We start from the raw sequence: 26,847 nt of genomic DNA, 5'->3' as shown, positions 1-26,847 counted from the left end.
CAAGAGAGCTATACCCAAGCAGGGGAGAGGGGGAGGTGAAAGCCGGCAGACAAGCAACTAACTTTACTACTGAATCACTCCTAATGGCAGCCACCTCGTACCTCCCTCGCAATCAAGCTCACAACGCGGAGACCACGCTCCAGACAAAGCTGGAGGCTATCCTGGCATAAGCTGGAGAGGCGGGCACTGCAACAAGCCCCACCACAAGCAAGCAGCCCCTTACCTAAACGGCACGTGTCACACACAAGAAAAACACCCGTGGCCCCTACAGGCAAGAGGAACCCACGGAGAAGGCGGACCAGGCCCCAAGCATCACCCCAGCATAAACAGCAGCATAACCACAGCCGGTCACGTGTGAGGCGCGCATCTACACCTCATCGAGGGTCTCCGGTTTTTCTGGTATTCAGCATCCGGGGGACCGTCTGGCCCCACGGGACGAGACCGAAGCCTGGAGGCTTGCAGCACCTCAATAAGTTGCCCAACAGCGGGATCCCCGTGGCGGGAGTCGGCTGATAACAGACCAAGAGCCGGGCGCTGGGACTTCCTCTTAAATGTATGTGCCCCTCTCAAACACATAGCACAGAAGGATGACCCAAATTATAATTCTGCTTTACAACTGTGACATTTAAACCAGCAAGCATAGTTCAGGAACCTAACTTGAACACAATCTTTAAGTATATGACTGCATCATACTTGTTAGCTAATGTAGCTCATTGAAGTTTATACTGCATGATGTCTAGCCTCTAATAACCCAATCAGCCTGATTACAAAGCCTACACATATTATACACTAGCTTAGTTGTTTCAGCATTGTTAATCGTTGAATATCTTACTTATACTGATGACAAAACTACATAGACATGCCTGGCATATGTAACAAGTAAGCTGTGTGATTTCACTATGATCACTTTTATAAAAAAAATAAAAAAAAAAAGTAAAAAAGAAAAAAGAATAAACAAACACACAAACACAACAAATAGAGTGAATCACTGGCTCTAAGAATGTAAATTTCCACCTACCATTGATAGTGTATATTTTGTCCTATTGAATTTCACGTGATTTGATCTAAAGGATTTCTTTGTATGTTGGTGGTACTCCATTAATGAACATACACATATTGTATTAAAAAAATTAAAAAAGAGTGTCAAATTGTAAACAGACCCTTGGTCTTTAAGCGAGTTAAAAATAAATAAATGGTGTGCAGTAGTTTTCTACAAAGAGAAAATACATGTACAAGGCTCCATCAGTGTTGGTTCTCCACAAGCCTTTAATTCCCACTTGCCTTCTTCACAACAAGGTATGTGTGACCTATCATACACATTCATGTCTGATGCACACTGACAAGACATTAAGCATACTGTGCTGGAAATGCAGAGACGCAAATTAAACCAGCCCTAAAGAGGGTCACCAACCTGGAGATATATAAATTTAAAACACAATTTTATTTAAAGGGACACTATAATCACCAGAAGAACTAAAGCTTATTGTATTTGTTCTGGTGAGTATAATCATTCCCTGCTGGCTTTTTGCAGAGAAAAGGCAGTGTTTGCATTACAGCCTAGGGAAACTTGTGGACACTACTCAGATGGCTTCTAGAGGTGCTTCCTGGGGCAGTGCTGCACAGTGTGCATCTCTTTGAGGAGATGCAGATTGGCATTCAGAATTGACAAATTGACTTTGGAAAAGCATTGTGATTGGCTGAGATCATCACTTCTAAAGATGTCAGCCAAGAAGGCAGATCAGGGGCAGAGCCAGGACCAGCAAAGTGGAAAAAATATAAGATTTTACTATATATAGGAGGGCAGTTTTGGCGGGGAGTGGAGTTGATAGTGGTCTCAACACTATACTCAATAATCCTGTTGAAAGAGTGCACAGGGAGGAGTTTCCAGTGAATGTCTATTTATAAAACCGTGAATGTAGCTATGGAAGAACAGTCTTTTATGGGATCTGGTAGATGGACAGGTAATTAAACGGTAACCCCAACCCTTCACTTTACCTTTATTTTATAATGCCCCATTGGGTCTGGCATCATTTCTTTCCTCTCTGAGGTCCAATCAAATGAGTCTCATAGAGAAGTATTAGATTGGATAGATCTCCAGGCTCTAAGCCAAGTAGGTGAAGGGTGGAGACAGTGTGCGGTCGACCAGGGGTGGACAGAGGTGGGAATCGTCAAGAAAAAAGTTTTAATAATAATAATTCAGAATATTGGAAAGTAGGAGGGAGGGGATATACAAACTTACCCTTGCAGACGCGCTGCTGACAGACATAATTTTTGCACAGAATTAACATTAGGCAGACTGAAACTCTGTCTACTTAAGTCACGTGTGCCTGGGAATACAACTAAAAAGCCCCTAGCACAAAAGTGCAGGTATCATGGAATGTGCAGCAAGTAGAATCACTGCACATACCGATTGCTTGCTCCATAACTATTCCAATAAGCAGAAGGTGTTATGGGGCGGCTGGAGTCATACTTTAAACTTGAAATTTACATTGAATTCTCACTTTAGTAAATAACTAGTGAGTAAGAATATCTAAACTGTCAATATAGCTGAATATATTGGAGAATTTTCCAAATCAGCACTTTTCGCCCACATTTTGTAATTCAGTTTTCACTACATATTTGGTGTTTAGTGAATTTAGCTAATGTATTTAAGAGGTGTTGTCGAAGGGCCGAGTGCATGTAAAGGTGGGAGATTTGGTGATCTAGTATGTACCAAGATTGTGAGCAACTGCATCCTCGTGTAGGGGAATGTATTGTAAGTAATGAAGTCTGTTTTCATCACTGACTAGAAAAATAAGAAACAAATACATACCACATATATTATTCACAATATCTCTATACTTCGTCAGTTGTGTGATGTTGCACTCCTTGATAAGCTTGGTAATCAGAGTGAGAAAACTAAACAGTAATCTGTCTGCTGACTTTTCGTCTGACTCTTCACGGAACTGTGGAAGAGAAGACATGGCGTTAAGCTGTAGCAGGACAAACAGGACTACGGTAGTTTTATACAGTCATCAACACACTTACATCTTCAAAGAGCGAAGGATCAATTTCCTTTTCGATCAGTGGAAGGAGAAGTTCCAGTCGGGTCTCGAATTCCACACCTTCAACTTCAACAAATAAACCACACGTCTGGGCACCTAGTCTCTTCTGTATGGACTGTTAAGAGGAAATAGGACAATGTATTGAAATGATAAAAGAGATCAATAAAACATTTATGGATAAACCTTGTTAAATCACTCTATAGTATATCGTTCACTGCAAGAGCAGTAACAGATGGATTATGTGTTACAAAGGCAGCATAATTAAAATGAAAATATAGGATTAACTAATCACTAACAGGGATTCATGAAAAGGCAGCTAAGGATTAACGAATCTCACAATCTTCAAAACCAACTTAAAGAAAGCCAGCTATAGAATTAACCAAAAACAGAAATGAACTAACCGGATTAAAGGGACACTGTAGGCACCCAGACCACTTCAGATCATTGAAGTGGTCTGGGTGCAGTGTCCCTTTTGCACTTAATGCTGCAATGCTACACACTGCGGTTCCAGAGAAACTGCAATATTTACATTGCAGCATTAAGTCGGCCTCTAGTGGCTGCATGAGGACACCCAGCGTCAGCTTTCCTATGGGGAGGTCTAATACGCATGGGTGCCCGTTCGTCCTGGGACTTTGGAGGGGCCGGAGCGTTGGCACAGCGTCAAGGGACATCGGCGCTAGGATCAGGTAAGTAAAAAAAAAAAAGAAAAGTATTTAACCCTTTACTTACCCGGTCGGAAGGGAAGGGGGAAGAGGGAGGCAGGGTGAGCGATAGTGCCAGGAAAACAGCTTTGTGTTCCTGGCACTATAGTATCCCTATAAATACCAAACAGAAACAAAGCAATGATAAGAAGGATCCAAAGATGGTGCATGGCAGTTTTAACATTATTAAAATGAAACATTCTGATTAGAGAGAAACATAAAAACACAGAACTAAGCATAATATGACGTGTTAAATATGAAAAACAAAGAATGTGTTTTCCTTATTTTCATTCAATAAGGAATCTCTGTACATTTATGATAAAAACATTAAAAAAATAACAATACAATGTAAACAGATGGAGCTCAGAAGAGCTCTCTATGTATACTTGTGAGCCCTTTTCCTGTGATGGTTCCAACCACTGGCCTTGTTTACTATATTTCATGGTAATTACCTCATAGCATTGTTGGATACACGTGTCTATAAAGGGGCACTCTACGTATGATGACCACAATAGTAAGCTGAAGTGGTTATGGTTGGCATGAGTACCCTGGTTCCATACCACAGTAAGTAGTCAAACTGTTTTTGAAAGGCTTTACACTTACCTGGGTGCCAGCAGTGCAGCAACTTTTCAATCCCAGCAGTTGCAGCAGGAACCCTAAAGGGCCTTAAATTGATATACCCAACGCAGGCGGTGAGCTTCCAATTTGGTTACATTTAAGGGGATCACAGGGGGACCCATTTAAATCATTAGAAAACAATGGAGCTGAAAGTGCCCTTGAAGATACTCCAAGGGGCTATGCATGCTGCTTACAATTGCCCCCTGAAAGAACCATACACAACACCATAACTGCGTCCAGCAACCCACACCCTAGCCAAGGCACAGCCCCCTGTCTCACCTATTCCAAGTCAGCATTAGGAATATCAATCATCATTATCCACTGACAAATAAGGAGTTAATTTGTGGTGAGCACGGGTGCAGTCAGAGTGATGACTTGATAAGTTGAACCCCTTTACAATCAAACAAGAGGGTGTTTTTACTAATCTCCCGGCGGTCAATAGAATCAATTTTTCCAGCTGGTAAAAAAATATATTTATATTTATTTCAGGATTACTCGAAGCGCAGTATCACTATACACACCTTTTCACTGTGTAGCCATTGGTTGACCATCGAGAACATCAGGTTCTTAGTCTGTACTTTCACTTTGCTCAGAAGTGTTTTAACCGCGAGGGCTGCCATTTTCTTACACTTTGGAGAATCATCATTTATGGTCATCAACACAAGCGGGACAAAGATGAGGCCACAGTGTGTGTCGAGGATTCCCTAAAGACAACATTTTTTTTATATATACTTGGGTACAATTAAGGCACATAGAGTCATTTGTTTTCATTTAAAAACAACAGTAAATGTATATTACTACTTATTTTGTGAAATAACGGATTACGAAATGTTCAATAAACAAACCTGTGAAGTAAAGAACACTGATGATTTCTTTAGCCTATGATTAGTGAACTTTAAAAAAATAAATGAATACAGCAAGCATATCAAAGAAGAACTGAATCATGTGAATATGCACACAGGGTATTTCTTTCTTATAATGGACAGCGATTGTATCACCACTATCAAGAGATAGAACGTCTGCAGTTGCTCCTGCTTTAATGCAGATCCCTAGAAGACGAATGATCTTTCGATTTTTTTCGATTTTGTGATAACACATTAGGAAACAGGGGAGATAATTTACATGAAATAAAGGAAACTGTGGAACTGTTGAAAGGTATAGAAGCAAATAGCAAGTCTGTAATGCCAATGATCCAGTTAATAGATCTAAATAGAATTTTAAGGGTAATTAAACATGTCCTCTTTACTAACTGGACAATGAACCCAAAACCTCGTGGTAACAGTGTGGAAGCAAAATCATACAAAAAGTTCCCTTACCTGCGGAAACATCTGGAAAAGGTAAGCAACCATCTCCAATGCAGATATTCTTCCAGTTTCATACTCATAACTGAAAGAAAAATATATATATATTCATGATATTCCTCCAGCGACATAAAACTACCTGAAACCCTCATTCTGTTAAGCAGTTGTTGTTGTTGTTGTTTTTGAGAATGTACAGTAGCAGCTCTGTCTTGTCCGATACCCATATCCAGCCTCACAGCAGCAGAAAGGAACAAACACAGCACAAACAGAGAATATGATCGTTTTTGTTACTTCCATTAGAAGTTGTTCATAACTATTCTTGTTGATAAATATTTGGTAGTCATGCAGTTTGACAATTTAAAAGGACCATGTCTTGGCCAGTGTGACTTAATTTTGCTTTAAGGGGGAATACTATGCCAGCTATGTAGGGAGAATACTATGCCAGCAATACCTAAATGCTATCCAAAATTCAAGCAGATGCATAGATGAAAAGTTACACCTAACACACCGGCTCCCTCGGTTACAACACAGGTTGTGCACCGACTCTGCAGCCGAGAGCAGGCCTTATTGCAGCAGTTGTGCCAAGGCGACGTTTGATAATACTGAACCTGCAAAACTATTGACTTCACATTGTACCCTGAGACGTCGATTTACACTATTCCATAGGTTGCTGTCCACCTACCAGGCTGTACCTATTCTATGCTGAATTCTTAGCTCTATGGCTATATTCTTTGTTACTTCATTTGATACTTTATTGTACCAAAATTCTATTAAATAAAGATTGTCAAAAAAAAAAAAGCTATACATTTGCTGAAGGTTTTGGATGTTGATTCATCAAACGCTGAATTGTAATGCGTTTAAAGCCGAAATGAAAAATTGAGTCAAAAAGTTTTCAATTCACTACAATTCAGTGTTTAATGAAAAACCGCTAAAATTAGAAGCATTGCAATTAGGCAACTGAGTCACAATATTTAGGCAACTGAATCACAATATTTAGGCCAAAACAAGAGAGTTTGAGAACTGTTTTAAAACAGTTGTTAATCAACGTTAACTGGATAAACCATAAGGTGTGTAAGATGGTTCTCAGTTGGTATTTCAATATCCTACCCAATTAAATATACATTTCTGTTTTTGCAAACCATAGCATATTGTTAGTATTTGTGTTGTAACACAGCAGCAGATTTTAGAAAGTGGTATTTTTACACAGCACTTGATGCTGATGAGTTACTGGATATTTAGCAAGAACCGTGGCTATTAGAGGTACAAGTTTTAAAAAGCCTGCTACCAGAGACATTGTGCAGGGAATTAGTTTAGAGAGGTGAAAGTCGTGTGTGGAATAATTGCATCAGGGCAACACTTTAGACACTAGCAGTATTATAGTAACAAAAAGATAAATAATGGGAGAAGTAAAAAAAAAAGTTAAAAAGTTTAATTAAAAAAAAAAAAACTTACTTGAACTGGGCAATTATAAAGTCCAAATTCTGTTTTAGTTTTTCACCGAGAGGATAATCAAGAAGATACTTCAAGTATATCTGGAAAAGGATATTGTTACATTATTACAAGGAAAATAAACTCAACGGACTAATAAATGACAAATCAACTGGAAACAGAAACACGATATACTGCCTGTACGTAATAATGATGAGAAGAATGGGCAGAGGTTTCTGTGGTGCTTAGAGTGTCCTTTCAACGTAGTCTTTTCTATTAGCACTATCTTCAAATCCACAATAATTAGTATTAATTGATATTTACTTGTATTTATTGATTTAGGTTTATTACAAAAAGAAAACAGACCAATTAAGATTAATAACGCAAAAATGATACACCACTCAAAAATAGGCAAAAATGGATAAGAAAGCATTAGCAAGACGTAGTCAAGTTTGCATGGATACCGTCAGTGTTTCTGCGCCATTTGGCAGGAACAAATGAGCGCTGCTTCGAGGAATACTGGAATTTTTTTTGTATCTTCATGGAAACATATCTGGCAGTATCACCTTTGCGTACGAGAAATACTGTGTGCATTTGATGTACTTAGGACGCTATGTTGTTACAGGTACCTGACGACACTGGACTTGGACTGGATCACTCTGTGAGGTGACTGCTAGCTTTGCGACTTTTGTCATCACGTCATCCATCTCCGGAACAATCAGTTTTCTTGATACAATAGCCTTACAAAAAGAAAAGAAAAACTTGCGATAGGCATTGGTTTCTAGCACAAATATGTCACAGAAATATGTCAATTATATTTATGAGAGGGAAAAAAAATATTCTGTAAAGATTTGTAGCAACTTGCAGGTGATGGAGTTTCTATGGATTTGGGCTAAAAAACTCAGTGAAGACTCAGCTCAGGTGAACCCGACAGGTGTCTCTGCAATCAGGCTTATCTCTGCTTAGCAAGGAAAGATATGAGTTTCTAGTATTATAATAGAGAATCATTAGGCAATACGCAGCTTGATCTATTATTTTATGGATTAAATAAAACCGCGCTCTAGTGGTAGGTAAATAATGGCTGGAGTCAATCGCTAGTTACTATAGCAATGATATAAAGTGAGCATATCAACTATCTGTGCTGTTAAAGAACCGAAAACTGTCAAACTTTGTCTTTATAGCCTTGCACCTGCAAGAGAATCTATCTCTGCCAATCTCCCTGTAAGTAAATACTGTTACATTTAACAATCCTGATGTTCTCACTGTGAAACCCATATGTAGAAATCTGTTATATCCCTACTTTAGAATAGATTTTTGTAGGACAAGTATGTCCTCAGCCCTAGCAGCAATGTCGTACAGCGAGAGACGAGGCACTAATGCAAGTAGGTACGGTTGAGAAAGATCACTCACAGAAAGTAATTCAGATTCATCCGGTAAGGAACAAGGGCATTAAATCGATCCATTTATTAGATTTACCTTTAACAAACCAAAGGCCGTAGCTTGCCGTGTTGAGTCATAAAGATCTTCTTCTGCATATCCCAACAGCACCTGGAGCTGCTTCTCGGTAATTTTTCCTTTCATGTGTCTCACCAGCACGGTAACCGACTGTAAGGAAAAGAGTAGATTAGATCAGTGCATAACGTGACAGAGAATGCCATTGATTAACAAAACAAACAAACAGTAATGGAAGAAAGATTTACCCTTCCCTAAACTGTCCGTAACGAAAAGCTTTGGTACTACTGGCTTTATATTGGCTGGGCATAAAGGACAGTTGACAGTTTATCAGCATTTCCTATAAACTGAATAAATGAAATGAGCTCATATCTCACCTTAAAACAGTTCACAACCAAGTGGAAGTTCTGGCCCTTCGCTGCTCCGGCTTTTGCATAGTCTTTCAGCAAAACAAAGAGCTCTTTAAGCAGCTGCTCAGTATTCGTTTCGATAGAGGGCAAAGGAAACTTCAGCATATAAATCAGAGATTGCAAGGCTCCAGTTATGACCTACAAAAGAAATACGAAGATGTACTGCACAGGATGACTAATCAGAACTAGATTTTGACATTTGATACTAAAGCAACAACAAGAATTAACCAGGTTCAGACATCAAAGCAGCCAACGTTGCGTCACCAGCTTCCAGCAATGTAATAGCACCTTTATCAGGGTCAAAATGTCATCCGGGTTTATTTTTTTTCATTTATTTTACTTGTACTAGCCCAATGAAAATATTTATTATTACTGCAACAAGCTGACAAGATATGACGTAGTTCAGGTTATGCAAAAGAAACAGGATTGCAATGGTCAAATATTCTGTCCGCTCACGTGGGATTCCAGAAAAACCTATCTCATGGTTCAGGCTTATGGAGAAACATGAGAAAGGCAATCAGAATATTTTCAATACTTGAGGTTTTTTTTTTTTTGTTTGTTTTATTATTAAAGGTGCTTTTAACCCCTTAAGGACACATGACATGTGTGACATGTCATGATTCCCTGTTACTCCAGAAGTTTGGTCCATAAGGGGTTAATAGATGATTGTGGAATAATCGCTATAGTAAATAAAGTCTATGTCTAGTATAGGAATATTTAAGATGCCTTTTAGACACCGTTAAAAATTACAAAGCTTTCTATAGGGGTTCACATAAACAAAGATATAATTGCTGGTGTATTGGTGTGTACTATGCACAAGATGATATATTTTAATGCAAAAATGTACCTTCACATCCCTGGACTGAAAGCAACCAATAAGTAACTGTACAAATGGATCCAGCATTTCCAAGGCACGTTCCTCCGATGAATTTACTCTAGACTTCTTCAAGCTCATGTGCAGCAGCTGTATTATTAGAAACAAAATATTAGGATTGGATATAAAGAAACGGTTTTGCTTCTGAACCTTGGAAGACAGACAGATCAGGCAGAGAGAAAAAAAAAATAGATAAATAAAACAAATAGATAACAGCATGCTCTGTTTATTATTCAAATCACGGTATAAGAAGCTATTTCTATGGTGTACAAACTAGGAGACAACCAGAGCACATTAGCTTATTGGACAACATTTTGTTAAAATTTAGATGTATAAAAGACTCACAATGTATACCTTAGCTCTAATTAAATCAAAATACACATTTTGTTTTTTTTTTATAGTAAATTAACAACATGCTAATAAACATGAACACGGTTTATGTCCAGTTTATTTATAAAGGTTTCTGCCTTGACTAAAACAATTAACTGTGTTAAAGGAGATTGGATAATATGCTTGCTATTAACTAACCCACAGCATATAGAATGTCTTATTAATACGAACCCGAAGTCCAGATTCTATCAGGATATGCATGTTAGTCCGGCTACTAACAGCTGCTTTGTTGCCTCCTCGAGGTGGGGGGCGCTGAATTAATAAACAGCTCTGTGGCTGAAGACGTGGGTCGGCAGGGAGTGTCTCCGACTGCTTATTCCTGAAAAAAAAGACAAAGGCATAGTCCTTATACATACCCTACTAGAAAAAACACGTTGTGCCTCCTTAAAAGCACGCCTGTGCTGATAATGTGCCTTGTAACTTTCAGTCTCCCATCCATGTGTGTGTTCCTAGTTACCCTGTTTTAGCGCTCAACTATCACAAGAGTGTTTCATTTTTGGGGTTTTATAGCATTTTGTATTGGTGGGGGGATACTGGTTATTTTACTGGTTAATACTGGTTATTTTAAAGCATTTTTTTTTATTTTTTTCAGATGAGAGGAGTTCTGTCAAAAATATTGAGAATATTAAAATAAAATGGCAATAATTTATCCCAAACATCAGTATAAATTTTGCCATGCATATCAAGTGAAAGTGTCTCTTCCACTTGGTATGCAAGACAAAATTCATACTGATATTCAAGATAAATTATTGCCATTTAATTTTAATATTCTCAACATTAAATAAATGTTTTTATTCAAAATGTTTTGAGCATATTAAGAAGATAAAATCAATGCATTTGGAATTTCAAAGGAATTCTAATGTAGTCAAAAGATATCCTAAGACAAAGTAGTGCAGCCATCAAGTTTTATCACTGAAGTAAAAGGCAATGTCACGAGACAATATCTATGGGTACTCCAGCTGTCTCGTGGGATTTCTTCATACAAATCAGTGTTGTACTCTCTCGCACTGATGTGGGCTTCTGGTGAATGAAGTGCCAGGTGCTGAAGATCAAAGATGGCAGCGTCCACAGGAGACAGTAGCAAATAAGTCAAACTTACCTCTGCTGTACCCCCGGGCCACTGCACCCCAAGGAGCGATGCCACCATTTTGGAGGTTTGCAAAATATGCAAAGATTCTGTAAGGTGACAGTACTTTTACCACTGGTCACCACAAGTTTAGGTCTACAGTAAGCTAATTTAGAGGTGAATGAATCCCGTAAAGTCCTCCACTGCTATAAGAGTGTACGTGAAAATGTATTATTTGCTTTAACCCCTTAAGGACACATGACATGTGTGGCATGTCATGATTCCCTTTTATTCCAGAAGTTTGGTCCTTAAGGGGTTAAACACCCAGGTTTGTAGGAAGTCCATGGCAAGAAACAGATTATCTATTAAAAATGATGATCAGTGTCATGGCATATGGTGCTCTAACAATGTAGAGAAAAGGTCTTAGCTCTTAACTAGACAAAGTAGAAACCAAAATGAACATGCCTTCAAAGTACACACAATATCAGTAAATAATTTTACAAGACCTAATCCACTATAGTGTGAACAAGATGAATCCTTACATGCTGATCACATGCTTTGTTCAAACATGGATCTGAAGACCCAAAACACTTATGCTGTGAGTGCCTGAAAAGACTTTAACAAGCACCACACCAGTACTGAGCCTGGACTGAAACATTATTTTATACAACACAAGAACATTTTCACTTACTTGTCTTTGTCAGTCAGAAGTGGGAGATTTTCACTGATAAGGCCATAGCTGAGTAATAGGATAGACTCTGCCGACATGTCTTTATTGGCGACCAAACCAAAAACGATCCTTCGGAAGGTTTCGTGCACCTTTCGGGCAAACTTTAAACTGGTTGTGTGCTCTAAAATCTAGACAGTAGAGCAATATACTTTTTATACAATTCTAGTGAATAGCAATGAATTCATAGCAGGCAACTATAAAGGTTATTCACTAAAGCAAGAATTCAAAGTGAATTTCAAGTTTAAGGCCAGAGTACCTGTACTGAAAGCATTGCTAACTAAGATAATTTTTCCAGTTTGGATGTTTTGACCCTAAATTTGAAATTTTCATTTTAGTAAATAACCCTGCAAAGATATATTTTTTGTAAAATGAAAGTGTCTTATGAACTTTACATTTTAAGGGCAAAAGCATGATAAGCACACGTGATGCTCAAGTATTGGAATTTAAATCTTCGGAAGCAGAAGGTTCAATATGAAATAAAATAATACAAAAGAAATCATTATTAATATCAGGGTGATATATATGAAAGTGAATTGCTCACTATAAGTAGCTAAAGAACATTCATGTACAATAACATCTAAATAATGACTCTCATCTCACCTCTTTCAGGGGCACAATCATTTTCACGACATGGTCTTTCCCCACAAACTGAGCGACAAGTTCATAGGAATCGTAACTCTTGCTACTCCGTGCCTCCATGAGTTTTGAGACAATTCCTTTCACTTCTTTTTCCTCTGCAACATTTCCAAAGAGCTCGTGGTTAAAAATCTGTTCAAGAAAGAAAAAAAAAGACAATATTTACTCATACTGTTCAGTTTCACATACATTGTTAAATCTATCTTATATTATATTGAAACAGTGACTGTGTGAGTAAGTAAATACCAATAGCTGTTAATACTTAAAGGACCCCTATAGTGCCAGGAAATCATACTCTTTTTCCTGGCACTATAGTGCCCTGAGGGTGCCCCCACCCTCAGGGTCTTCCTCCCGCCGGGCTCTGGAGAGAGGAAGGGGTTAAAATCTTACCTTTCTCCAGCGCCGGGCTTTCCTCCTCCTCTCCATCTTGATCGCGACGTCATCGGCTGAATGCGCATACGCGGCAGGAGCCGCACGCGCATTAAGCCAGTCTCATAGGAAAGCATTTACAATGCTTTCCTATGGACGCTGGCGTCTTCTCACTGTGATTTTCACAGTGAGAAGCACGCAAGCGCCTCTAGCGGCTGTCAATGTCACTGATTAACCCTCAGTGTAAACATAGCAGTTTCTCTGAAACTGCAATGTTTATAAAAAAAAAAAAGGGTTAACCCTAGCTGGACCAGGCACCCAGACCACTTCATTAAGCTGAAGTGGTCTGGGTGCCTATAGTGGTCCTTTAAATTACATTTACCATGCTAGTAATATTGGATTATTCTCACCTATCCGAAAAATGTGAAATAAGGTAGCATTCATCATGACATTCAGTAGATACAAACATATTAATAAGGAAAGTATGCATAAAATGGACATTAAACATATTTATGGATGTAAGGGACATATTAAACAAAAATAGCATTAGCTTTATACAGCGAGTTTTGGTCTATAGGTCATACTCCTGAGCAGAGGCGCTGCTCAGTTTTCTGCCATCTAGTAGTTAAATCACTTTGTTCATGCAACAGTAGTAACACCTTCGCCTGTTGAGGTCCCCACAGTCTCTCGACATACTTTCTGATTTAATTTAGAATTCCTTTTCTCATCTTCTGTTAATTGTCAACTAGAGCCCGCAACAGCATCCTGTGTGTGCGCAAAGTTAATTTAACAGAGGAAGAGATAAGAATTTCTAAAGTACATGCACTGTGCTGCAAAATGAAACCTTTTCGCGAAGGCTGTGTGTATTACTCCTAAACGGCAGAAAATTGAGTAGTGAGCGTGCAAGAGTTTAATAAATACACCAAAACTGCTTCATTAAGCTAAAGATGTTTTAGTGCTTAGAGTGTCCCTTTAAGTAAAAGGAAAAATCCCCCAGGCAAAACACTTCTAATCACTCAGGATAAAGGAGAAAATCATAACTGAGCCCCATAAATGAAATTATAGGATGTATACGGTCATAAATAATATCTAAATTGTGTCTCTTAAACATTGACTGTCAGTATCTATGTCCTCAAGGAGAAAAATGAACCATATAAGAGTAGAAATATGTACTTGTTTTTTAATCATCATAACAGCTGTTTGTAATTCTAAACTCACTAACGGAAGAAATTGGTTTCAATTTACTGTAATTTCAGTTCAGTAAAATTCAGATTTTCCAATTTGGTCTCCAACAGATAATTTAAATATATTCTAAACAAGCTTTTGGATACATTTGTAAAGCAAGGGATAATTCTTCCTATTATTCCTGATTTAATGAACAAATCCCTAGGACATAAATGTAAATGAGAATCAGGGAAAAGTGAACTGAAATTATTCAAAAAGTCAATATTCTAAACAGACGGGAGTCAACTTTCTAACCTGATTCGCAACTAAAGGGAGTCAACATTCTAAGCACATGGAAGTCAACATTCAGAACTGATTATTAACAGATGGTAGTCAACATTACATTGTTCAGATTATAGCTCAAAACAACAAAATTACAAGTGTTCTCCTGCCTGATTATCTCAGCCTAAAATTTGCAAACCCCAACAGTTCCTGGATTAATGAACAACGGTCTAAAATGAAATGATTGATGATAGTTAGAGCAAAGTAAACAAAACATTTCCAAAAAGTCAACATGACGGGAGTCAACATTCTAAACAGATAGAAGTCAACATTCTAAACTGATGGCAGACAACATTCTAAACAGATAGAAGTCAATATTATAAAATGTCAAGTCAATATTATAAACTGATGGAAGACAACATTCTAAAAAGATAGAAGTCAACATTCTAAACTGATGGAAGACAACATTCTACACAGATAGAAGTCAATATTATAAAATGTCAAGTCAATATTATAAACCGATGAGTGTGAACATTCTAAACTGACAGGAAACATTTTAAATTGATGGGAGTAAACATTCTAAATTGATGGGAGACAACATTCCAAACTGTTTATAGTCAACACACTAAACAGATAATAGTCCACATTCTAAACATATGACAGTTAACATTCTGAACTGATGGGAGTCAACATTTTAAACTAATTCTAAACAGATGCGAGTCAAAATGCCAAACAGATGTAAGTCAACATTGTAAACAAATTATAGTGAACATTCTAACTGATGGAGTCAAATTCTAAACTGATGAAAACCTAACCCTATGAAATTGCTCAGACGTTAATGGACAAACTCTGGTTACTGTGTAAATATTTTAATGGGTTGCTTTTCAAATCAAACAAATGATCGTGTTGATACTGACATTCTAAACAAACGGGGGTCAACATTCAGAACGGAGTATAAACTCATGTAAATCAATATTATAAACTGATGAAACCTAACCCTATTCCAAAGCATGTTAGCTTCATTGTAACTTACTCATTGCTACAACACAAAGGGGAAATTACATTTTAAGAGTGTGAGTTTTTCACCACAACTTTATTCCGCTAGTTTATGGTTTGTTTGTTTTTGACAATATTTATAGTTATAAATATATAATGTATGTACTTCACAGTTATAACTATTCACTTGTGGCTATAATTACCATCAAGAGTGTGGCCCATAGACAGTCTGTGGACATGTCGACCTACACAGTTGGTGGCTGTTATAAATGAGCAGGGAACATAGAAGAGGAGGGAAGGCACATTTACACTTGAAATAAGAAAAAAACAAAAACAAGCAATAACATTGATGATCAAATTTGGTCTCAATTTGAATCCCTGTTAAGTCACACATTAGTTTCTGAGCATCTGCAGCGTTCTTGAAAGATTTGCCCAGATCTGTTAAGCTCCTACAGACCATGGTCCTACTAAGGTAATACCAAAATGGCTTGACATGAGAGTTTGCTGTGGGTTTCCTCTCCAGTCCATGCTCCTATTGATATCACAAAAATACAGACCGTAGTTCAGGGGAAGCAACCTTCAAAATTCCAGATGTCACGGACTACAGCTCCCCTGATGCTTTCCCAGAAATATGGCTGTAACAGCATTATGGGAGATGGAGTGCTGAAGGTTGCCTAGCCCTTCTGTAGGTGAGAACGGCTTTGGGTAAAACCATACTGCCAAAAAATAAATGCAAAGAGCAGACAGAAGGCAAGGATTTAATTACCAAATAGAGGATCTTATAAGCATGGGTAAAAGTAATATTAAGATATTTGCCAAATACGTTTTAGCAAAAAGACAACATTACGAGCAACGTTGCAATGGAACCAGCCAGTCTGGGAAAAGTTTCCTCTAGTAGAAAGTGGGAGGAGCCACAGTTGTACTAGAATTGTAAAAAAAGTTAAATCTTTTTAAAAAAAATAAATAAGCGCAGCTAAAAAGGCACATAGAAAATGTAAAGATTTAACTTAAAGAAAAAAAAGAAAAGAAAAAAAGTTACATTTAACTGAACATATCAAGAAGCATGATGTAAATGTGCATGAACCTTCAAAACATTATTTCCTACCTGAACGAGAGTTTCCAAGCAGCCGTCCAAATCTCCACTTTTGAGGCTGCCAAGGAGGCATTTCAGTAGAAGATTAACAGTGAACGATAACACGTGGACCTATTGAACCAGCATTAGTTCACAAAAATAAAAAAGGGAAATAAATGAATGAAACCATTTGTAAATATAACATTTAAAAACAGCCTTTACGTATGTATCCATAGATCATCCTGCCAGTTCTAAATCTGCATACTTAAACTAATCATTTATATCTGCTACACAAGTCAAATTTTAGACTACAACACCCAAAATTTGCTCCGCTGTGTTTTAATATCACCTATTTTGGTATAAAATTTGATTTCAATCCAAATCCCTGTTAAGTCACTAGTTAGTCAATAAGTCTGTAAGTGTCTGCAAAAATGTCCTTGAAACCGTCTTTGAAAACTTTGCCCAGATCTGTTAAGCCCCTTCAGACCATGTTCCTACTAAGCTAATAACAGAATGGCTTGACATGAAAGATTGTTGTGGGTTTCCTTTTCAGTCCATGCTCCTATTAACATCTCAAAAATACAGCCTTCAGGTTTACTTTCCCTTGATGCTTTGCCAGTATTATGGCAGTAACAGCAACATCCGAAGTGCTGCAGGTTGCATACCCCTGCTGTAGGTGATATCGGCTTTGGGTAAAACTATACTGCCAAAATAGATGCAAAGTGCAGGCGGCTAGGACTAAATCACCAAAATACTAATTAAAGCGCCTGCCTCTAAATGCAATTTAAAATAATCCCTCCCTAAAGGATTCTTGTTTTTGGTTACTTATGATAAAGAAATAATGTTATTCAAACTTGTAAAAAAAAAAAAATGAAAACAAACACAATCAATGAAAAACGTTTTGTAATAAAGTTGGTTTAATTCCACTGGTATCAATGAGCACTTACACCACATAATATAGTGTTAAGAAATATATGAAAATCACGATTCACGAATATCTTTTTTACCTGATATCCCTTGACAAGCACAGCTTGCATCTCTTTCAGTACATAATGCAAGTATCGAGCTCCGAGAGTCTCGATAATCTTAATTAACGTGTTTCGAGCAATATCACGAATTTCCTGTGCTCTGTTCCTCAAAAGAACACAGATCTTCAACAAGACACTGAAACAAAAATATGAATATTCAGAGTCAATAATGTGGAAACCAAATTTCAATTCAGAGAAGATAATCATCTCCTGTAGAATGATATAGAAAGGTGATAATTCTGCACCAACAGAAGATTACTATATATATATAAATGACAGTAGTTTTCATACATTCATTATGAGTTAAAGTAAAAACTGTTAGAAATTGAAACTGAAATTTATATTTAAAGCCAAAGTAGCCGTGCTGGAAGCAGAGCTGACTTGGTGAATGTGTCCAGTTCTCCAATTTTGGCCTTAAATTTGAAATTCACTTTGAATTCACAACAATATTCTGTTAGAGTCACGTGTTTGGAAGGCCGATAAAAAAAATAATAGAATTCCTAATATTAATATATCCCACTATTTAATAAAATAAAGTAACGGTTACTTATAGAACATGGCGAGTCTCAGTATTTATATTAATAATTAATTTTATAGGTAATAGTGTCCATTATTAAATGCATTTCATTCTTGGCGCCATACTAAAAAGAGAAAAGCAAACAAGTAATTTGGCAGGCCAGGGTGAGACCATTACATTTTTATGTAGAATCTGTGGATTTCCTTTTGCTTTTGATTTGTTTGCCGTTCAGGGGTATTAACCTGATAAAAAGGACAAATGTCTACAACTTTTAACTTGTACGCTCGTTGTGGCAGGGCCTCTTCACCTAGTCTTCCAATATGTCCAACATGTTTTGTTATGGTTTACCTATTGTACAGCGCTGCAGAATATGTTGGAGCTATATAAATTATTGTAATTGTACTACAGTACATAAGCACATTTGATATATATGTAAAACTATTTCAAGAAACAATATGGAACTGCACTCTATCCCATCACTCTGAGCTAGGGTGCAACCAAACCGGGACTCAGAACCAGGTCCCAATAATAGTATGTAGAAAGTACAAAAAGGTTTAGGCACTTCAAGGTTCAGAAACTGCAATTTATCGAAGCCCAATGCCACACAACGTTTCGACCTATACGTTCTTTATCTAGCTATCAAATACACATACCACAAATAATTTATAGGCACATAAATTCACTTAATCAAAAATAATCAGTGATTACATGGATTATTGTTTGGATTAATTTAAGAAACTATAAATATCTGTGGTATGCGTATTTGATAGCTTGATAAAGACCATGTTGGTAGAAACACTGTATGGCATTGGGCTTCAATAAATTGCCGTTTCTGAACCTTGGAGTGCCTAACCCTTCTTGTATTTTCTATATATGTAAAACAAGGCAGGCACCTAGTCAACATGCTCAACAAGACAACTTTTATGATGGCATACCCACAGCAGTTGGCAGCAAACAAACTACAAGTTGGAAACCTATAGTACATGAGGTTGCAGACCTGAATGGATCACATGGGGAGAACACAATATCTCCCAAACTAGCCCAGCGTGCAGCAGAGTCCCGGAGTAAAGGTAAGTTTATAACACGTTTATTTAAGTAAAGAGGTCCCCACCCCAACAACACAACCTACATGTAACAATACAGACAGCCTCCCAAACATCCCATATATACAAACACACACACAAAGTACAATACGGCCCCTACCACTACCACACACCAAATACTACAAGCAGCCAAAACACATACTTAACATCACAGCTGGCCCACATACACACATATACGAAACCTATAAGCAATACACATACACACTGTACACACACGCATAAAACAGGCAGGCCACGTACACACGTAGAAATATTACAAGCCAGTCACATGCAGACAGATAACACACGCAAAACCTCACACAGCATCACAAACAGCCCGCATAACAATGCATACACAACACTACTTACAGCCCATATTTGCACTCACATAACACCAGAGACATCCCACACAAAAACATAACACACACGATATACACAGACCACACACATACATGGATATATATGATCACAACGCATTCACCTAACCCATACATAACACAAATCAAATGCCATAACATTTAAAATTACTTTAAAAAAAGAGGGCGCGCATCGTAAGATATTTAAGTTTTAATTTGGCACAATCCTGAAATAAACCATAAAAGAATATGTAGTACCTGGGTAAATTGGCTTCCATGACCTCTTGTGGCAGTGTCTGCATTAACTTCACCATGGCAAATGCTATTGGAACCCGCACTACCTCCTCTTCATTAACAAATTTGGACTTCACCATTTTATGCTCCTCGTCCCGCTTAATCTATAAAAAGAAACAGAGGCCAGAATGAAACTAACTCGAACACAACCATCAACTGACAAAAAAAAAAGCAATATCAAATGGTTCTTAATTTCAAATCACTTGAAAAGAAAACAATTAAATTTAAAAGTCAATAATGATCTCATACAAAATATTGTTCCACCAAAACAAACCGCCCTAAGTTATAGATTCCTCCAAAATAACTTAAGAAATGCTAGTTCCTTTGTACATTTATAATATGGGAGAAAAAAAATGAAAAATGAAAATAAAATGTAGGTAGTAACCTTTGCATCAAGGCACTTCTGTAGCTTTGGTAATAGGTTATGAGAGACCGTTTCCTGAATATGTTTGATCAGAGAAACCAGCTCTTCCTTGGTTTTCGGTACAGAGTTATACGCTCTGTTCCCTTTTTTGACTTCTGGTTGTTCTGCAGGAGACTCATTAGTAGGGACATTGGCTTGATCACTATTCATAGGGTCCATCTCTAGATCATCCTTGGGCTCATCATCCATCTCCATGGTTTCATCCTCATCCTCCATGTGGTCGGTTTCCATTCCACCTTAATTAGTAAATTGGAAGGGAAACACAAAACAAAAATAATTAAATAATTAAATTAGGCAAAATGGTAGGAAAAAAAAAAAAACTATATAAATATCACAATTCAGCACCAGAATGTGATTGACATGGTTTTCTGAACTTCTCCGGTATTGTCATTGTTAGTATGTTTTCAACACGATCCTTATCTAATAATATCACAGACTTTTTCTGCTGGTTACGGTAACGTTAGAAACATTGTTCACTTAAAGGAACACTATAGGCACTATAACCATTCCATCTCATTGGATTGGTTACAGTGCCTACAGTCCTCTGGCACTGTCCATCCACTCAGTGTTAAACCATTTGTGAGCAGTTTAGCAATACATTAGGGTCCCAGGCCCTCGCTGGGGGTACAGCTAAGTCAGAGAATTAACACTTCCTTCTAGCCATACCAATTCATACCAACAATGAGTGCTGAAATACACGGAAATCAGTCAGCTGCCACTCTCAGCCAATCACACACTTCCTCCTTAGTCCAACCAGCACAGAGGGAATGGGCTACTTGGTACACTCATTTAGCATTAAATGCGGTAAAAACAGTTTGATGTTGAATGGAAGGACAGCGTCAGGTGATTAAAGACACTATAACCACTTCAGAGAGATAAAATAGCTGAGTGCCTGCAGTGTCCCTTTAAAACCATACTATACTACTGTCGTCATTGTCATTAATTGTATGATCTCACGATCAACACGAAAGGATTATAATATTAGCAAAAAAAATATACATGCCAATATCGCACTTTTTTTAAAATTACATCACAAGATAAAATACTTTTAATAGCAGTAGGAATTATAATATGTGGCATGCTGTGTTCCAAGATGACATAGAAATGTGTGCCTGCTCCATTAAACAGATACTTTGGATACAGCAGACACGTGTATTGTTGTGTTATCGGTTTTACTACACTATTATGTTGTAAGAGTGCTTATATTTCTCTTTATTCCATGAGGAACCATTTGTATATGTTTGGTGATATTGCTGGCAAATGTCATGAACTCAGGTAGAGTTTGCTCTGCTCATGTGGAAAACTGATCATTTTTTGAGTATTTAATAGCAAGTTGAAATGTGCTTTTTGTGTTTGATATAAATACTAACCAACTTGCAATGTCTGCTTCACTCAAGCTATTATCAGGCCTGATTTTTCTCAAAGCTTAATGTAAAGACAGACTATAAGCTAAAGAAACAAACCAGATTTGATTAAGAAATATATATGTATATATCCCAGTAATTACACAGCTTTAGTACACCCGCAGTCAATTCTTTATAAAGCAATAATTTGTGCAATAGTTTAATTTGTACTCACTTTCAGTATTCTCCGCAGCTTGCAGCTGTTTTTCTAGAGTTGCGTGGTCAAAGTGAAACGCGTCAAGCACAGTCAATAGCAAGCTATCAAATCACAAAGAAAGACAATCATTGCAAAGCAGCACAAATTAAATACAGAAAAATATTAACAACGAATCATTTACTAAAGTGAAAACATGTCAAGAATTCAGAGTGAATTTCAAAATTTAAGGCCAAAAAAGCTGAATTCGAGAAATTCTCCAAGTCAGCTATGCTTCCTCATTTTGGCAATTTTGGACTTTAATTTATATTAAAAATAGCGAATAATCCTATATATTTGTCATTTCCTCCAATTGTGAACAAAATCCATAATGTACTACTTTGCAACTTTGTGTGAAGAAAAAAAAAATGATGAAACACAGGAAGTAAACTGTTTTCTACAAGCTACAAGTCAACAAATGACTAGATAACTAATAAACACCAGTAATACTTAGGCCATAAACTAAACCCAGCAATTTAAGAATTTCCAAGAATTATAATGATAGAGGTAATGCCGTACATTAAAAGTGAAGACCTGAGCCAACTTATATTCTGGAATTCCTTCATCTCAATGTGTGTAAAACAAGGTGTTACGTAGGCCGAGAAGTGGGACTTTTAGTCTAATCAAAATGGGCAGGAGTGGTTTACTCGAGAAACTATACTGTAATAATTTATTTAGTATGGATTTAAATATATGAAAAGAAACAGATGCTCTACCTCACTCCCATTTTTTGGTTGATCTGACCAGTTTGAAGAACGTGAATGAAATGCTTCAATTGATACATGTATGCAGACCACGCGAGATGTTTACATACAGATCCCACCATCTCCACAGAAGCATTCACCATATGTTCATGCTGAAAAAAAAAAAAAAAGAAAGTCAACAAATATTCAAAATCAGAGGGGGCTGGGGGGGGGGGGGGTGAGTGTTTAGAAATGTTTTGCAAAAAAAAAAAATCAATGTGCATTTCACACTTATGTATCTGCTGTCATGCACTGCACAGTACAACGTTTGAGCTTTAAAGGGACACTATAGTCACCCAGAACACTTCAGCTCAATGAAGTGGTCTTGGTGCAATGTCCCTCGGGTTTTAACCCTTCAGATGCAAACATAGCAGTTTCAGAGAAACTGCTAGGTTTACATTTGGGGTTCGGACAGCCACTAGAGGCGCATCTGCGACGCTGGAGGCATATTATGCCTCCATCGCGCAGAGCGTCCATAGGAAAGCATTGAGAAATGCTTTCCTATTGACAGCTTGAATGCGCGCGTGGCACTTGCCGTGCATTCGCATGCCGATGCTGTGACGTCGGACAGCTCCGCTGACGTCAGCAGGGGAGGAGAGGTCACCAGCGCTGAGGTAGCCTGGTGTTGGAATAAGGTAAGCTGGTGAAGGGATTTTAACCCCTTCAGCCCAGCGGTGGGGGCACGCTCAGGGCACTACAGTGTCAGGAAAACCGCTTTGTTTTCCTGACACTATAGTGATCCTTTAATAGAAAACTCCAAATTGGATTTGATATTTTAAATCTGATAAAACAAAATTTTAAAAATGAAAGAAAGAAAGAAAAAGAAAAGAAAAAATTTAAATATATAACTCACCTTTCAAGTTTTGTCAACACATTACCAGGAAGCTGAAGTGTTTCAGCTAATCCTTGTGCTGTTATGGTTTTCTATCGAAAGTCAGGTTTAAACAATACTCTCCTGCCAGTGGATTATTGGATATGTAGTAAGGAAAATTATGCAATATTTACTCAAGGTAATAGTAGTTGTGATGTGGCTTGTACAGATATATTCACTCATGTAGATTTTTTTTCTTTATGATTAGTGCTTGATGGAACTTGGGCTAACTTCAACTCTCTGATACAATGCTACAAGACAGTCTTGTTTGAAGTAGTGAGGACATAGATATTGTGTGCAAGGCAGGTACACAACATACAAGTACATGTACTGAGAGGAGGCTGCATAGTTCCCCCTGTGATGTACTTGGCAGGTTGCTGCAGTTAGTTCCAACATAGAGAAAGAAGTCAGAAACTTTCTTTCACTATAAACAATCCAAAAACCAGAGGATGCTACCGTATTGAGAGTTTCCCGCTAAGCTAAAAAAGGAATACTTACAATGAAGTATGAGGTAATAAACTGTGTTTTTAACTGACGGTATGAAGAATGAGACCTGAGGCACTGATCAGGCTAAATTACCAAATTACATATAAATGGCAGGGACACAGCTGACACATTTCCATGGCAAATGACAATACACCTCACTGTTCACGGTGTTAACTCAAACATTAAAAAACAAAGAGCACTATAAGGGAGTATACAATCATAAAATAGATGGCATGACATGTAGGTTATTACAGGATCAAGCAACCAAGTTCAAAAACTGAATATTAGATTACATTATTTTAGTGACATACCTTGAGCATTTTTTCATCAAACAGAGTGCTGATGGCATACGGCATAATGAAGCTCTGGAGAGAGTGGGAGGACAATACCACTTTCCCTTCCACAAGATGTTTTGCAAGTTTTCTCAATGAACGCGCTCTCCTGTGAATCTGCAAAAAAGGAATGCCGTAAGTCAAGCTCAGTTCCATTGGTTCCACTCCCGGTAAGGTCAAATCAAACATTCACTACTCTAGTTTCCATAAAGTAAACACAAATCAATTGTATAATACAACATAGACACCCAGAACATAGACTTCGGTTTCATTTGTTTGAATCTGCATCAGAAATTATTCCAATATGTTAGGAAACAAACTTTTCAAATGATTTATCTACAAAAATTCCCATAGACATTACTGATAATTTCTGTAGATAAATCATTTAAAAAGTGGAATCATTTCTGATGCTAATTCACATGAACAAAGTCATAGTTTCTAAATCCCCCTCTATTTTTGTTCAATATGATGAGACTTCCAAGTACCTGAATATGCTTCATGTTTTCAAAGAAGTCCATTTCTGGATCGTTGTAGTCTGTAAGCTGGACTAAATCTGCAAAATCTGGATGTTTTGGGAAAGCTCGAATCAGCCTGGAAAGCAGGGTGGTGTAGTCTTGCTGAACACTCTGTTGAGAGAAATAACTTTAAAAGTAACCATAATAAACTCCACACACTGACATGAGCCTAGGTCAGGGCAGTCCAACGTTTGCCCTCTGGGAAACAATGCTGAGAAATGTAGTTTAATGTCAAGTTATTTGTGATTAAAACATTTACTCTTAGTTAAACTGTACGGTCCTTCCTGATAATGGGAAATACAAGTGTCAACATACAATCACAGCCTCTATATTACCTCTATATTAAAAATAATCTTTATTTATAATCCAACACTTAATTTATAATCCAACATTTAAAAAAACATCCAAAATGACTAATATTGTAACAGATATTTGGTAAATACAAGTCCTAAATTCCAGACCTATAAATATCTAGACAAAAGTGGTCAACTTAATCAGTCCGTTAGTGTAAACATATTCAAAGACACAATGTTCTCCATAAGATAGACAAGTAAACAGCAACAAACCAATGGATCACATACTACTTCCACAAGGTATAATCAACAGAGACGAGGCAACACCAAAACAATAAGAGACCCTCCCAATGTTTCGGACGAAGGCCTTTGTCAATGGAGGCCATGCATTCTCTTATTAATTTGCTCTTGTGTTGTGTTGCTATGCATGTGTTTTGATCCGGAGGGAAAAGGGTATTCATAGTGGGCACCCTAGCATGTGTTTAATGTATTTCCATATATTAAACAAATTAAACATTCTGCGTAATGGGAAATACACGTTTTGTTTGTTGTGCATTATCTGAGAACAAAAACTCAGTGTGTGTTGTGACTGGAAGGATCTACACCAAGCTATTTAGCTATCACTTCCTGATATTAATCTGTTATTTCAACAATGTGTTAAACATACCAGTATCACTGCTAAGCAAAAAAATCTATTTAAGCTTTACTGATCTTCTACACTAAGAAACATTTTGCCCATGTGCATTCCTGTGAAATTACCTCCTCTTTGCTTTTGAGATGTGTTCTCAAGTTGACCAGCAGGATGCACTGTACGATCTCTCGATATTCCTTCTCCGTGTGTTCCATGTTTGCAATTTGCGTAATAACACTTTGAAGGAAAAGGATGCAATTGTCACTGAGAGTCATCTCCCCGAGCTAGAAAAGAAAACGAAATACTCAACTACTAGTATGCATACCATAAAACAGACCAAAACAATACAAGTTATTGGTACACAGAGATCTACAATTTCTTGTGATAGCTGCTGGTCAAACTAAAGGGAAAGTATAATTTATAATAAGGTGAGCATATGTTGTAAAACAAATTATATATCTCAATAATACTGTTATAAACGTAGGATCTGTTTAAAACAAAAAAACAATAAATAAATGAAACATATATTGATGTTATATAGCTGGAAAATATGATTTGATTTAAATAGTACTTATCACCTCTAGGCTTTGATGAAAGACAAGCTTATAAATCATTTTCAGATTTTACAAAAAACAAAACATTTTTTTTTTGTATGTATACAGACTAATGCAACTCTTCATTAAAGGGATACTATAGGCACCCAGACCACTTCAGCTATTTGAAGTGGTCTGGGTGCAGTGTCCCTTTTTTGCAGTTCCAGAGAAACCGCAATGTTTATATTGCAGCACTAAGTCCGCCTCCAGTGGCCCACACAGCCACTAGGGGCGCCTCCGTTCGCCTGGTATCGGACGCTGGACATCCTCACGCTCTGCACGAGGACATCCAGCGTAAGACTTTTCCCCATAGGTAAGCGTTGTATCAATCCTTTCCTATGTGAAGGTCTAATGCGCACGCTTGTCGCAGGACGTCGGAGATGCTTGGTAAGGTAAGTTAATCAAGTATTTTTAACCCTTTATTCACCAGGGAGGGGGGTAGCAGTGCCAGGAATATTTTTTATTCCTGCCACTAAAGTATCCCTTTAAAACAAGTCAGATTACAGCTCTGTCTTGCCTCAATTTTTATATGCAAAAAGATAAAAACAAGGCA

General features: G+C 37.5%; 1 protein-coding gene across 1 annotated transcript in view; it reads right to left on the bottom strand.

Annotated features, from left to right (window-relative positions):
- Nucleotides 1-26,847, bottom strand: part of UTP20 (UTP20 small subunit processome component) — a 110,934-nt gene that overhangs the window by 9,491 nt on the left and 74,596 nt on the right. The window contains exons 36-56 of the mRNA XM_063447177.1: nucleotides 25,830-25,985; nucleotides 24,748-24,888; nucleotides 24,242-24,379; nucleotides 22,547-22,686; nucleotides 21,813-21,895; nucleotides 20,196-20,470; nucleotides 19,775-19,914; nucleotides 17,541-17,697; nucleotides 16,567-16,665; nucleotides 12,615-12,782; nucleotides 11,976-12,142; nucleotides 10,390-10,537; nucleotides 9,802-9,918; nucleotides 8,922-9,092; nucleotides 8,569-8,697; nucleotides 7,722-7,832; nucleotides 7,117-7,196; nucleotides 5,680-5,749; nucleotides 4,885-5,067; nucleotides 3,028-3,159; nucleotides 2,813-2,945 (exon numbers count right to left, since the gene is read on the bottom strand). Coding sequence (XP_063303247.1) covers nucleotides 2,813-2,945; nucleotides 3,028-3,159; nucleotides 4,885-5,067; nucleotides 5,680-5,749; nucleotides 7,117-7,196; nucleotides 7,722-7,832; nucleotides 8,569-8,697; nucleotides 8,922-9,092; nucleotides 9,802-9,918; nucleotides 10,390-10,537; nucleotides 11,976-12,142; nucleotides 12,615-12,782; nucleotides 16,567-16,665; nucleotides 17,541-17,697; nucleotides 19,775-19,914; nucleotides 20,196-20,470; nucleotides 21,813-21,895; nucleotides 22,547-22,686; nucleotides 24,242-24,379; nucleotides 24,748-24,888; nucleotides 25,830-25,985 — 2,938 coding nt within the window. The remainder of the gene's footprint in view (nucleotides 1-2,812; nucleotides 2,946-3,027; nucleotides 3,160-4,884; nucleotides 5,068-5,679; nucleotides 5,750-7,116; nucleotides 7,197-7,721; nucleotides 7,833-8,568; nucleotides 8,698-8,921; nucleotides 9,093-9,801; nucleotides 9,919-10,389; nucleotides 10,538-11,975; nucleotides 12,143-12,614; nucleotides 12,783-16,566; nucleotides 16,666-17,540; nucleotides 17,698-19,774; nucleotides 19,915-20,195; nucleotides 20,471-21,812; nucleotides 21,896-22,546; nucleotides 22,687-24,241; nucleotides 24,380-24,747; nucleotides 24,889-25,829; nucleotides 25,986-26,847) is intronic.

The sequence above is a fragment of the Pelobates fuscus genome, chromosome 3 (assembly GCF_036172605.1).
Source record: "Pelobates fuscus isolate aPelFus1 chromosome 3, aPelFus1.pri, whole genome shotgun sequence".
In the NCBI taxonomy this organism is placed as follows: Eukaryota; Metazoa; Chordata; class Amphibia; order Anura; family Pelobatidae; genus Pelobates; species Pelobates fuscus.
Note: the sequence above shows the minus strand (reverse complement) of the source record. Positions and strands in the feature narration are given on the sequence as shown.